Source organism: Pollachius pollachius (assembly GCF_949987615.1).
Source record: "Pollachius pollachius genome assembly, chromosome: 16".
NCBI classification, from domain to species: domain Eukaryota; kingdom Metazoa; phylum Chordata; class Actinopteri; order Gadiformes; family Gadidae; genus Pollachius; species Pollachius pollachius.
Window position 1 is genome coordinate 47,157 of NC_136949.1, and position 15,000 is coordinate 62,156.

Below are 15,000 nucleotides of genomic sequence, written 5' to 3' on the forward strand. Positions count from 1 at the left end.
GTCACGCCCCGCCTTCCCGCAGGCCGCAGCGAGACGTACTTGGAGAACTCTGCTGGAAAGACACGTTACTCTGTCAGGAAACTAGCAGTTCTACTGGGCGCGCCAAACAACACCAATGGGTACGCTGAATGGTGGCATCACGCGCTTACGTGCCAAAAGATCGTCTCTGCTGAAAAGACACATTACTCTGTCAGGAAACTAGCAGATACCAGCGTCGTTCTCCTCCAGTAAGGAAAAATTAAATTTTCGCCGGTAAAAAAAATAATAACTCGCCAGAGTGGCGAGTGGTCTTAAAAATTTACCAGCCAGAGACAAAATCTACTCGTAATTGGCGAGTGGCGAGTGTTAGTTTTGGACCCTGCCCCAGACCCCAGGCCCCAGACCCCCAGACCCCAGGCCCCAGGCCCCAGGCCCCAGGCCCCAGGCCCCCAGACCCCAGACCCCAGGCCCCAGGCCCCAGGCCCCAGGCCCCAGGCCCCAGGCCCCCAGCACCGTCACAACAGGGGGGCTTAGGGAGATCTGGCCGCAGCGGTGCTCTTATGAAACCATACTCCCTATAATCCCCGCTGTGTGCGTGGAGGGACCTTCTGAGAGCTGACCTGTTCACCACCACAACAACGCAACACACGCACACACACGCACGCACAACACATCTGGTCGATAACAGCTGGTCTCACAAAGCGCCATGCTAGCCTCGAGCCTGAATGGGATCACATGCAGACACACGGCGATGCACTGTAAGCTGGAGGGAGAGGAGTACACCCTCTGTCCTTTCACACAATAGTCACGCCCTCTCTGGTTGAACAGGAGTTTGTTTTCATTCGCCGGGCGTCAGTAGAAAAGTGCACTTCTGTGAACATGAGGAAGGCGGCCCTGTTTAAAGAGGGTGTGAAGTTGTTCAGATGAGGCGTGATAGAAGAATCAGGTACAGCTGACTCACACAAGGTGGTATCAGTGACACGTATGTATTTGTTGGTTTGAAATGCGATGACACATCTGGGTGGTTTCTTTTGATTCTATTGCGTCTGTGTGTGTGTGTGTGCGTGTGTCTGTCTGTGTGTGTCTGCGTGTGTCTGTCTGTGTCTGTGTGCGTGTTTCTGTCTGTGTCTGTGTGCGTGTGTATCCGTGTGCTTATGTGTCTGTGGGACTCTCCAAAGAAGGCGTGGCCCACAAAATTCACTGCGTGTCTGAGCAATGCCTGAATTCATCTGAATAAATCTGCTAATAAATGTGGCAGTGTACTGGTGGGTGTGTGTGTGCCTCTGTCATGCGCACACTCATGTGTGCAGTCTAGCATAAATACACCAAGTTTATTTCACCACATCACAAGCATCAAAGGTTATTATGAATTACTACTACTGTTATTACGAGGACATCGTGTACTGGGTAGCACACTGTGTTAATAGTGTTTGCTCATAGTGTGTGTGTGTGTGTGTGTGTGTGTGTGTGTGTGTGTGTGTGTGTGTGTGTGTGTGTGTGTGTGTGTGTGTGTGTGTGTGTGTGTGTGTGTCTGCTCCATGTGGCGCCACTCAGGGAATACTTACACACAACAGGTGGTTTGGATTTGCCACTGTTTCTCTCGCTGCCCGCAGGGAGGTAGAGGAGGAGGAGAAGGAAGAGGAGGAGGAGGAGGAGGAGGAGAAATGGGGGTGAGAAGGAGAGAGGAGACAAAAAGAAAGAAGAGGCAAGGAGGAGAGAAGAAGGTGAGGAGGTAGCAAGTAGTAGAGAAGGAAGATGAGGTAAAAACAGGCACCTGACCGAGGGGCGGGTGAGCGAGGTGGCGTGGGAGAAAGCTTGGTGACGAGCTGATGGACGGACCCCAGCACAACATGGCATGCCTCATCTACTCTGCCCCAGCCACCCAGGGCTGAGCTGGTCTGCCGTCAGACTTGACACGGGTAACTTAAGGCTAGATTTGTGAGACTAATCCCTAACCACTGGCCTCAGACCAGCGTACTGAACAAAGGAGAGAGTGAGGGAAGGGCAGAGGCTGCAAAGCCAACAGCTGAAGGAGTGTGTCCCAATCCTTCTCTGCCCGCTAGCTTCCTCAACTGCACATATTTCCTGCACTTCATATCGGACAGAAAACGTTCCTCTTGCAATAACACAAGCTCGGGCGCACTGTTTCTTCCCAGGCTAGACAGCGGAGGAGGAGGTTGTCTGCATTGGCTTTTAAAGCCTCCGCTTCCACCGCTTACTGAAGACGAGCAAATACATAAAACCTGCTTTCCACACAGCGTGCATTGAGTTTCCATAACAACACGGCCCGGTGACGGAGACCCAGGTCTGCTTGGTGTCCCGCTGGAGGGAGGAGGGCTGTGGGCGGCAGCAGCAGACGGAGCCACTCCAAAGGGCTTCGTCCCTCTTCCGTGTTTTGGTGCCTTTCACCAGAGATGATGTTTAGCTTCTGTGTCACGCACTGAGAAGGGGTTCTGATGGACTGAGGGGAAACAGACTGAGGGGATACACATGCATCATGTCAACGTCAGAAGGCACGCAGGCAGGCACACACACACACACACACACACACACACACACACACACACACACACAATGAGAGTCTCTGTGAGGGGGAGGAGTGTGGGCCGCCGGTCGGGAGTTAAGGGCCTCGAGGGATTCCTGTGAGGACGATTTCATGTTCGTAAAGTAGTACTGCCACGCGAGGAAACCCAGGAATGAACCGTGCACAGACACACACACACACACACACACACACATCCATGCAGACATGCACACGGACAGATGCGATCATACATACACACGTAGAGAAAAACACACGTAGTGTTCTGGGAAGAAAGAGGGAGACACATAGACACACACATGATTGATGCACACATGCATCACGCGATAATACACACACCCACACACAAACACACCTAGCGTTCTGGGAAGACAGAGGGAGATGGATGTTTTCCCGGGGGAGGGGCGATACTCAAGAGGGACACATTTTGGTCGGCTTGTTTTGACTAATTAATGAAGAGACCAATTAGCTCTGTAAATAAACAGGAATAAGTGGCGTGCTGCGATGTCCCTGACATCTCTGAAGTGTGTGCACGTGTATGTGTACGTGTTTGCGTGTGCATTTGTGTGTGTCTGACAGGATGTGTGTGTGTCTGACAGGGTGTGTGTTTGTGTGCTTGTGCATGTGTTTGTGTCTGACAGGATGTGTGTGTGTGTCTGACAGGGTGTGTTTGTGTCTGACAGAGTGTGCGTGTGTGACAGGGTGTGTGTGTCTGACAGGGTGTATGTTTGTGTGTTTGCGTGTGCGTGAGTGAATACAGGACGGCCACGATGCAGATGAGGAGTCAAAGCACATCAACAGAAGGAGGACAGGGAGACATTGAGAGGGCCGGAGGAGGTCAGCGTTCTTTTGTTCTCCGTCTCTCGTACAGTAAACGATCCTAAGCCTTCCTTATTGCACCCATTAATGCACAGAGTTTAACTGTGGCGGGCTGTCACGATTAACATCTTCTTAATGCCAATAAAACAGACGGAGGGAAAGAGACGGGAGAGAGAGACAGTTTACAGGCCGGAAAAGAGAGACAGGGAGAGAGAGACAGGGAGAGAGAGGGATTGAGGGAAGAGACAGATGGAGACAGGAAAAGAGCATGGGTCAGAGAGTGACCAAGGGAAACAGACCAGAACCAAACAACACAGCTGAGAGAGAGAGAAAGAGAGTGGGCGAGAGAGAGAGAGAAAGACGCAGAAGGAGAGAGAGAACAAGTAGAGAGAGAGAGAGAGAGAGAGAGAGAGAGAGAGAGAGAGAGAGAGAGAGAGAGAGAGAGAGAGAAAGAGGGCAAGGGTGACAGAGAGGGTGAGCAAGAGCGAAAGAGAGAGAGAGAAAAAACCCACTCTTTTGCGTATTATTATTTCTACCTCGTCCACCCTTCCTATGTCCGTGCAGACAAACAAACAAACGCTGCAGCAGATTTGGATGAAGGGAAGAGACAAGCACAATAACAGGTCTGAGAGCCCTAATACGAGACTCCAGTCAAGCAGGTCACCAATCTTGTGTAATAATAACACTGCTCAGCAAACACTGGGCTGAAATCAGCCGTCTGTGATGGCCAGACCAGAGACTCTGAGCTTATCCACAGAACCACCACTTCTGCACAGCATCACAATCAAGACACGCAATGCAGAACTGTGTAGAGTATGGATTGTTGTTAACATCGTGGCTTTGGATGGAAGGGCCTGCAAATGTCTAGTGGGTGTTTCAGCTGGCGTCCCAGTCACCGCTGAAAGGTTGTGGGTTCAAACCCCAGAGTCTGCCGTCTACCAGGATGAGGAGGAGGAGGAGGAGGAGGAGATAAGGAGGCGATCTAGCAGTATAACCCCTTCCTGCTTGTTTAACGAGGGTATATTAAAGAGTTGTCTCAACGTGTCTGGGCTAATCCCCTGCTACCATAAAACATGGACCATAGCATTGTGCGTGAAAGAGACTAGAGGGTGAAACGAGGGTGATGTTGGTGTGTGGTGGGAACGAGGGGGGGAGGAGGTCAGCAACACAACAACGAACACACACAGACACACACACACACACCAGAGCACTGGGAACCTCGAAATAGACATTTTCTAAATTAAAACAAAATCATTCAGAAAACTGTTTTGTTAATCTACACCCTGGTCCCTCCCATATTCATGGCGTTGGGACGACAACAGAGGTCAGAACAATGTGTTTGGAGGTGTGCCTTGTCACTGCATCGTCGTCAAGGTAATCCTACGATCCCTTAATGCCACCCTGGAGCCCTGATTTGCATCAGGTCACCTCGACAAAGGCCACCCAACACCTTACACCACCACCGTCCAACGCTGTTGACAGTTGAGCCTCATGACCTACTCAGGAGTCAAATCAGAAGCCACAACCTTTGTCTCAATAAAGGTAAACCCCAACAACACTAAAAATAAACACATTCTGCTTTGTTACTCGAGCCGTTTCGGTAGGCTTACACTTTATCGGTGAGAATAGCAATAATAAAACCTTGTTTTGGTGGAGGGTAAACACATTTGCTTATGGACTGCATTTATACAGCACTTTCCCAAACAGTGGTGGCCACTCAAAGCGCTTTACAATATCACCTCACATTCACCCATTCATCATACATTCACACACCGACAGCGGAGTCAACCAGGAGTCAGGAGCAGCAGGGATTGGTGCCTTGTTCAGGGACACCGCGACAAGGCACAACCCTAACCCGCTCTACCTCCTGAGCCACATGCCGCTTGGTGCTTCTCAATAGGAGTCCATCTGATCCACTTTGTATTCAGACTTTGTTCCTATCAAAGTAACATGAAAACCTTCATTCAGTCCTTTCACATCCGAGACCCACAGCGACCCCATGTCCTGCTGCCATCAGTCAGCCTTGTGTCTAACTGATGGGGAGAGACACTCGGCAGGCAGCAGAGAGGACAACCTGTTGCACAGTCTCTGAGCTAACACACCTTTTCCAACAGCTGCCCAGCGCACCGCCTGTAAGGTTAATCATGAGCACTGTCCACACAGGAAGTACCACTCACTCACTCCTTATGTGTGTGTGTGTGTGTGTGTGTGTGTGTGTGTGTGTGACACGCTCTTTATGAAGACGAATAGGGAGATTTGATAGTGGTGGTGACAGATGAGTGTTTATTTTTCCCTAACACGGACAACGGAGTCATGGAGGTTCCGTGTGTGTGTGTGTGTGTGTGTGTGTGTGTGTGTTTGTGTGTGTGTGTGTGTGTGTGTGTGTGTGTGTGTGTGTGTGTGTGTGTGTGTGTGTGTGTGTGTGTGTGTGTGTGTGTGTGTGTGTGTGTGTGTGTGTGTGTGTGTGTGTGTGTGTGTGTGTGTGTGTGTGTGTGTGTGTGTGTGTGTGTGTGTGTGTTTCCAAGCCTTGAGTGCTGTTGAGGGCACAGGCAGGATGACAATGGCTTTTGTGTTTCTGTAAGATGATCTCCCACCTGCTGCAGTACTTCATGTGACAGGTGTGTGTGTTCGTATCAGTGTGTGTGTGCGTTCATATCAGTGTGTATGTGTGTTCGTATCAGTGTGTGTGTGTGTGTGTGTGTGTGTGTGTGTTTCTATCCGTGTGTGTTTTTGTATCGTGTGTGTGTGTGTATGTGTGTGTTTCTATCCATGTGTGTTTTTGTATCGTGTGTGTGTGTGTGTGTGTGTGTGTCACACCTTTCCCATTAATCAGGGAACATTTTATGGTGAGGGTGGGGTCACACACACACACACACACACACACACACACACACACACACACACACACACACACACACACACACACACACACACACACACACACACACTGCATCCCAGGTTTGGTTTGTTTGCGTTCACTCGTAAGTAAGTAATAGCCAGTGATATCAGTTTGAATCAGAGCACAGACATATACACACAGAAACACACAATCATACACACACACACATAACAAACAAAGTCAATACATACTTTGTATGCATGTAACAAAGAAAAGGTAATGATGTTCACACACCTTAAGTGAGTGAGCGTTTTTTCAGATGATTGGCTTTAAAACCAAATAAAGAGTAATGAAGTTCAGATCAGACTGGAACTGTTTTTATAGTGACATTACTGAAACAAGCCCACACAGAAACACACAGCCACACACACACACACACACACACACAGACCCATGCTCGCTAAACTATGAAGTCCAATGATTTGAGTGTGTGTGTGTGTGTGTGTGTTCGTGCATGGATATGTGTGTGTGCGTGTGCGTGTGTATTTGAGCATATGCGCGCGTGTGTCACCAATAGCGAGCCCAGCTTCAGAATGCCATTACCAGCTGTCAGAGAAACATCTACAAAGACGGCTTCAGGGAACACAGTGACTCAAAGTCACCACCACCCAAGACTGTATCAACTGATGAGGACTCTTTAGAAACACGTTCGCTCGCCTCCACCCACCTAAAGCCCAGCCACCGCAAGGTGGTGTTCCAGCCCCCATAAGGTGGTGTTCCAGCTCCCATAAGGTGGTGTTCCAGCCCCCATAAGGTGGTGTTCCACCCCCCATAAGGTGGTGTTCCAGCCCCCATAAGGTGGTGTTCCAGCCCCCATAAGGTGGTGTTCCAGCTCCCATAAGGTGGTGTTCCAGCACCCCTCAGGTGGTGTTCCATTTCCATGCCCCATAAGGTGGTGTTCCACCCCCCATGAAGTGGTGTTCCAGCCCCCATAAGGTGGGGTCCCAGCCCCCATAAGGTGGTGTTCCAGCCGACATAAGGTGGTGTTCCATCTCCCATAAGGTGGTGTTCCAGCTCCCATAAGGTGGTGTTCCAGCCCACATAAGGTGGTGTTCCAGCCCCCATAAGGTGGTGTTCCAGCACCCCTCAGGTGGTGTTCCAGCACCCCTCAGGTGGTGTTCCATTTCCATGCCCCATAAGGTGGTGTTCCACCCCCCATGAAGAGGTGTTCCAGCCCCCATACTCCCCCACCACTAACACAAGGGCCTTCGCTTCAGAGCAAACTGATGCGATTCTCACCTTCTGACGTTTAGGTAAGAATCACAAGGTGGAAGAGCGTGTCAGAATTAACAGCGAAAGCCTGAAGAGCAACAGCTCAGACACAACATCCTGAGAAACATCCAAGACCCACTGAACGTGAGACTGGCGTACTGCATCAAATGGTAAATGGACCGCATTTATACCTCGCTTTTCTAACCAGTGGCCACTATAGTATCGCCTAACATTCCCCCATCATGCACACATTCACCAGCCACGCCAGGCCACAGCCAGCAGGTCAGGAGCGGTTAGGGTGATGGGTCTCGCTCAGGGACACCTCGACACTCTATGAGGAGCCGGGAATCGAACTAGCAACCCTCCGTTTGCCAGCCAACCCGCTCTACCTCCTGAGCCACATGCCGCCCCCAATGTCTTCAGTCAATACCTGAGTAGGAGAATTCCTTGTCTGTCATCGACACGTTTTCAGTGCCGTACCGCACACTTGACGGGCCTTACCCTGGCCTCTTACAGGTGTACACTCTACTAAACGTCACCCAGCCGTGTCGCTGCAGTCGTGTCAGACTTTAACGGCCGGCGTTCAACGTATGGAAAAACAAACCCAACACCAGCTCAGACCTGCCAGAGCCGCCGAGCGGGAATGAGGAGTCTAGGAGCCCCGAGCAAACAGATGACTAAGAGTTCTGAAACATGCACATAGGAGACCGACGCACGCACACACACACATACTCTGGTTCACATGCGCACACGCACATGCACACACACATGCAGGACTGGTTCAGATTCTTGCTTACGCTGCATGTATGGACGTGAAAGGTGCGAAACTGTTGCAGACGCAAACGACAGAGAAGAGCAGGTCAGAGGAACGCCATGCAACACCACGCTCCTGCCAGAACAACACGCCCTCGGTGATAGCACATCAACACGGCTGGGGCGGCCATCGCACCTGAGCGATGGGTGAAGGGAGGGAGAGGTTGGCAGGGAGGGGGAGGAAGAGGGGTTCTGCCTTGCTGTGGTCAGAGAAGATAGAAAAGGACCGAAGAGAGGAGAGGAGGAGGAGAGAGGAGGAGAGGAGAGAGGAGAGAGGAAAGGAGAGGAGAGAAGGCTAGAGGACAAGAGAAGAGACAACAGAGACAAAAGCCGGGAGTCAGAAGAGTTAGGGTCCCATTCCCAAATAGAGTAAGGAGTTTGGGAACGCCAAGAGGAGAACGTGAGAATGAACAGTTGAAGGAGACACACAACCCATTATATAAATTATGGAATTAAATGGTTCTGTACGTTGTTTGGAAACGATGACAATCGTTGTATGCAAATGTGAAGGTAGTCTTCGGTTCCCATAGTCTGAACTTTTATGTTGTGCTGTCTAACAAAAAACACACACACACACACACACACACACACACAAACACACACACACACACACACAAACACACACACACACAGGTCCCCTGCATCACAAGTACCAGACAACAGATTTAGCTCTGTTTATCTCTCTAGAGAAAGCCGTGGACATCCTTCTGTTTCTTGATACTGTTTCTGTCTGTCTGTATGTCTGTCCGCCTGTCTGAAATTGTGGATGTAGCATTACATGAATATGTAAGGATGATTTAACAATATTGTTTGTCAAGTACAATAGCAGGCTCAGATGGAGAGCCCGGGTTTGAAGTCATAGCTAGGCTCCAACTAAGCCTGATCATTCTGAATTTGGTCTGTAGGCCTGTTTGTACCGGAGTAGAAACATCTAAAGATGTGCTGGTGTGTGTGTGTGTGTGTAAGTCAACATGAGTTGCCTCTGTGAAAAGCTTACCCACGCAAAACGCCTGTATGTGTGTATGTGTCCGTGTGTATGTGTGAGAGTGTCAGAGAGACATAGTGAATCCTAGATGACTGTCTATGTATAGTACCCGGCGTTCCAGTCCACTACGGCGAACCAGGACCTGTGTCATGGGCGGGGCTGACGGGAGAGATGACGAGACAGGCCCGCAAGGAGACCTGCTGCAGTTCATCACTGAGCTCGTAGCCTCTCTCTCTCTCTCTCTCTCTCTCTCTGTCTCTCTCTCGTGCTTACACAGATAAATAAATTGCCATTTTCACCTAATTCCAATGTCATCTTCTATCTTCAAAGAAAACCTTATTTTTTGCCAAGATGTGTGCGTGCACGCACCAGGTAAATAGCAACCGAAAAGATAGATGTTCTACTATGTATTACTTCTCAACCACACAGAGACAGGAACAAGACTGGCATTGATCATTCTCTCACTCTCTCTCAGGGGTCCTACTCCCACAAGGCGTGAGAGAAGGCATCTGCAACACCATTAGGCCTTGCTGCTGTAAAACTATATCCTGCCAAATCCCCTCTTCCTCCCTCCCTCTCTCTTCCTCTCCCTCTCTCTCTCCCCCCCCTCCATGTTTTACAGCCCCAGGGCCCCTAGGAACCGGGTTGGGTTGTGGATTCTGGCCGTGTCGCTGGGTGTACTGGCAGACTGCTAGTGGTCCGGGTTCAGTGTGGCAGAAATCAATGAGGTCAGGTTTAGATGAAGGAGGGGTGCACGGGTTGGAGATGTAAGGTACGGGGGCTGGCGGTGAAAACCATAAACAGTACTTAGGTATTTAGCCCAGCCGAGCGGAGCAGGATTGTCTTTGAAGGGTGACAGAAGGAAACCGCGCTGCTCTTCAGATGGGAAGTGCCTTTGGTCCTCTTCACTGTCATTAGCCTGTAGTGTGTGTGTGTACACACACCGCTGTAAGCCTGCTTTCTGCCAGGCCCAGACACTAATTAAGAGATGGATGAGGGGCCAAGACCCACTTCTAAAAATACATATCAGACCGGGACAGAAGGGAGACTGATTCAAAAGGAAGAGTGCGTGTGTGTTTGTGTGTGCGTGTGCAAGTGTGTACGTACGTACGATTTCAGTACTCTGTTAGTATGTAACTGAGCCCAGATATATTTGACAGGAAAGCCCAGTCTTTCTAAACTCCAATTAACCTTCATGACTGTTCGACCCACTTGCACGTTCAAATTAACTTCATACCCATTAGAACTAGCTAAATATGGGCTATATTCGGCATCGTGAAATTGTCTGGTAACATATAGTTAAAGGGCATAGTTGATTTAAAAGGGAGCCAAGAATACTGCCATGGTTTCATATGGGTACTAACCTAGGCCTGAAATATATCTTTATCATATAAATGATTTATTACTTACATGTATGTGAAATTGTCCTAATGTAAAAAAACAAATTCAAAAGTAAATTGTTTGTTTATAAAGTGGAATAAAGCAGTTATTGTGAAGAAAAGGAAAGGCATCGTATTTAATGCGCCCAAAAAACCGAAGGGAATATATTATATATAAATAAATATATACGTATATAATAATCTGTGGGTGTGGAAAGAGATTTACATCTATAGCTATGATTCAACTATGGATAACACTAGGATTACTAGGCCCAGCGCTGCTACCATGTCCAGACATTGTTTCAGCACTAGACACTTCCAGACTGAAACACCAAGATGGGACATGAACCCTGACCTCTCTCGGTCAGGGTTGATCAGCAGCAGGTTAGACCAACCCTGGTTTGAGAATGACGATAAAGTGAGACCAGCTCTGACACTATGTCAACAATACACCACAATAATAAACCACTTTGACTTCTTACGGACACGCCCTTAAGAGAGAGAGAGGGAGAGGGGGAGAAAGAGAAAGAGAGAGAGAGAGAGAGAGAGAAAGAAAGGAAGAGAAAAAGAGAGGGAGAGAGAGAGAGAGAGAAAGAAAGAAAGAGAAAGAGAGAGGGAGAGAGAGAGAGAAAGAAAGAAAGAGAAAGAGAGAGGGAGAGAGAGAGAGAGGAAGAGCGAGAGAGAGAGAGAGAGAGAGAGAGAGAGAGAGAGAGAGAGAGAGAGAGAGAGAGAGAGAGAGAGAGAGAGAGAGAGGAAGAGGGAGGGAGAGTGAGAGAGAGAGAGAGGAAGAGGGAGGGAGAGAGAGAGAGAGAGAGAGAGGGAGGGAGACAGACTTAACGGCCGCTCTCTGAACACTTCACAGCAGCACACATGTACACACATTCCAGACTCAGACCTCAAGTCCAGCAGCAGCAGCAGATGGGCCCCCCTCTTGCTGCCGTTCCCCGGCCCCATACGAGAAACCGGAGACCCCCAATCCACGCACACTGTGTCCCACCCCACACCCATGTTCCAGGCGGTAGCACGCCACACCGACCGCAAGACAGCAACACCGCTGAAGCAGCCTCAACAGGCTGCCTCTGCAGAACACATACCTTCAGTGGAGCGCGCTCGGCGCTTCATCCTGAGCTTGAACATAGCTGGTTCCCGCCGGAGTTGTGGCGTTAGCATCACCCGAGTGGGAGCGTGTTCCCATAGCCCAGCTCAGAGGGAAGTCCCTTCTCCTGGCGGCTCTGTGTCGCCCTCAGAGGAACCATCGATTACCCAATAAAGGGTTTCAGGCCCGGCCGCTATGATGTACGGCGGTATGCGCAGTCTAAGGAGTGTCCTTGAAGACGCTCGGGTTTGATACTTGGGAGAGGAGGGGCGTGTCCTGAGGGTGAGAACCCTGGTGCACACACACACACACACACACACACACCCACGTATGTATATCTGCCTGGTAATGAATCCTGGGGCTTCTGTACGACCTTGGGCCGGTGTGGGAGCCAGCGCTGAAGAGATGCATAACACAACGCATTCCTCAGACGGTGCACACACCTCCACACCAGCTGCTGTCTGTCTGTCTGTCTGTCTGTCTGTCTGTCTGTCTGTCTGTCTGTCTGTCTGTCTGTCTGTCTGTCTGTCTGTCTGTCAGTACGTGTGTCCGTGTGTCTGTCTGTCTGTCTGCCTGCCTGTACGTCTGGACGTCTGTCTGTACTGTTTGTATGCCTGAACTGTCTACCTGTATGTCTGTCTGTCTGAACTGTCTGTCTGTCTGAACTGTTTGTATGTCTGAACTGTCTACCTGTATGTATGTATGTATGTATGTATGTATGTATGTATGTATGTATGTATGTATGTATGTATGTATGTATGTATGTATGTATGTATGTATGTATGTATGTATGTATGTGTGTGTCTGAACTGTCTGTATGTCTGTCGGAATTGTCTGTCAGCGTTGTGTGTGCGGCTTAACTGTCTTTCTGAACAGTCCATATGTTTGTCTTAGCTGTCTGTGTGTCTGACAATTGATCTTTCATTTATGTGATTCTGTACTGTCTGTCTGTCTGTCTGTCGGTCACTCTGACCCGTCTACCTGTCTGACACGTGTCTGTCTATCTGTCTGTCTGTCAGAACGACCATCCGGCTAGTTGCTAATCATCTGGCTGTGAGCTCACCTATGCATCAAACTGCCTGTGTGTTGAGCATCATCACTGAGTCACTTGCTTTTGCGGTAATAGTTCCTCCAACGCGACCCAAAGGGCTATTGTCTTTCCGCGTGTGTCATAAGGTCGGGGAGGTAGGGGAACTGAAAGAGCAGCAAAGGGACAATAAAGACATGATGACGACTCTTTTTATTTTGACCTCTTCTTGAATCTTTCTCGCGGGAGGCATGAGGGATTGTTGTGAATTAAAGAACCAGTTAGACGCCTGCCGTTGTTTTGCGAGGCATTTCATAGGGAAACAAGATAAGCAAAGCAGCGTCGGCAGCAGTTTGACTACAGGAGCCAAACAGGAAGACTGATATACGGACTCACTAGTCCGGTCTATCAGAGGGATAACATCAAAGTCTGGAAGACAATGTGACAAGCCCAGTTATTAATCTCGATTTTTACTGTCTCGGCCACAAAGCCCACAAAGCCGAGATCTTATTGAGCAACCGGTCCGGTAAATGTTTGACTGGTTGTGGGAGCGACAGATTACATCAGACCCCGTCGAGGGATGCGATTAAACAAGTGACCAACAAAGGGAATTGATTTAGATATTGATAAGCCATTAGTACAAATATCTAAAGAGGAAGTTCATTTCTCCCCGTGTATCTGAATATCTCTGTGGTCCGGGACTATGCGCCAGAGAGTCTGATCGCAGAAGGTCATTGCGAGGGGACTCAAAAGAAGATCGTTGCTGACGGGACCCAGCCGGCCTGCTGATGGTCCTGGAGACACCCGCCTGTGTTTAGGGGTCTCTAGACACCCCCCTTGCTCTCTCCTCACACACAGTGAGGTGACATTTAGTCAGGATAGGACCCTCAACACTCAGTAAAACTGCCTTTAGAGCACACTACTGATGACTTATAGACCGTTTCATCATCCCGCATTTCTTATAGTAAATATATATATCGTATATATGATGTGATCAATTGTTTAGTCCCTCCCACATACATTTGAAATTTTGCATACATGATTCGGGATGCAACGTCTAATTTATGTTATTTTACATGCTTAATGCTTTCACAAAACAACGCTTTCACAAAGCAATTCTGCTCAGTGCGCAATCCTTTCAACACCAGGGATTTAAAACGAATATCTAACGCACATGATGCATGTGCAGATGTCACGTAAACTTACGTATTTTGACTTTCTTGGGCTCGAACTTGCTGACTTCATCGTGCAGAGCTTCCAGCCTTCCGTGAATCCTGCGGGACCTCTGGAGCACCAGGCAGACCTCCATCTCGATGCCCAGGAACATGTCCCCGGCGTGCCGCGAGAGGTCCGAGAGCTGGTGGATGAGGTTGATCATGGTGTGACAGCTCACCTCGTCCAGGGACGAGAACAACACGGGTCTCCTGGACCTCCGCCCGTCCACCACCACGAAGCCCCCATCCTCCCCCGGAGCCGGGCCGCCCCTCGCCGCCAGCCTGCTCACGCGTCGCGGCTCAATGGCCCTCTGGTTGAAAGGCATCTTTAAAATATTCCGAGGTTCACCAAAAAAGTGCCCAAAGTACGATCCGAAACGTGCGAGGTTAATATCCAACGCGGTGGACCGGGGGTATTGTTTGAGAGACCCTGCAGTCTTTACATCCCGCCATATTTGCTGAAAAGATGTGAGTTGGGCTGCACGCTCGAGCCCTGGGTCCCAGTCGGTTCAAATCTGGTGGCGAGGGAAAAACAACTTGCTGGAGAATGAAAAGTCGAGGGGGAGAACTGGCAAACCGCGGAGAACTGGAGCCACCTGTAGCGGCTGGAACGGGAGCCAGACGCGGGCTGAGTGCGGAGCCCGGAGCGGAATAAGAGTGGATCCCGGAGCGGAGTGGGAGTGGAGCCCGGAGCGGAGTGGGAGTGGAGCCCGGAGCGGAACGAGAGTGGAGCCCGGAGCGGAGTGGGAGTGGAGCCCGGAGCGGAGTGGGAGTGGAGCCCGTAGCGGAGCCCAGAGCGGACGGGAGCGCTCACCTGGCATTGTGGAGGGGTGGTGTGGAATACACGGAGTGGATCGTCCCAAGCTGGTTTTAGTTCGACGCACTCCTGTCTAACCGTTTTCCGTTTTCAAGAACTCCATTTTTTAACGGATTGTCATTAAAACACTTTTTGATTAAAAACACAAAAGAACATTGTGTAATTGAATGATTTTTATGTTTTTTTCATTATGTTTCACCCAATATTTCCATCGTGTT

At 49.7% G+C, this 15,000-nt stretch overlaps 1 protein-coding gene across 1 annotated transcript in view; it reads right to left on the minus strand.

The window, feature by feature from the left end:
* The window catches only part of LOC307088269 (uncharacterized protein), a gene marked incomplete at its 3' end in the record, with an annotated part of 57,742 nt that extends 43,264 nt beyond the window's left edge, over nt 1-14,478 (minus strand). Inside the window, exon 1 of the mRNA XM_079754119.1 lies at nt 13,958-14,478. Coding sequence (XP_079610245.1) covers nt 13,958-14,291 — 334 coding nt within the window. The 5' untranslated portion in view covers nt 14,292-14,478. The remainder of the gene's footprint in view (nt 1-13,957) is intronic.
* Nucleotides 14,479-15,000: the final 522 nt, after the last annotated feature.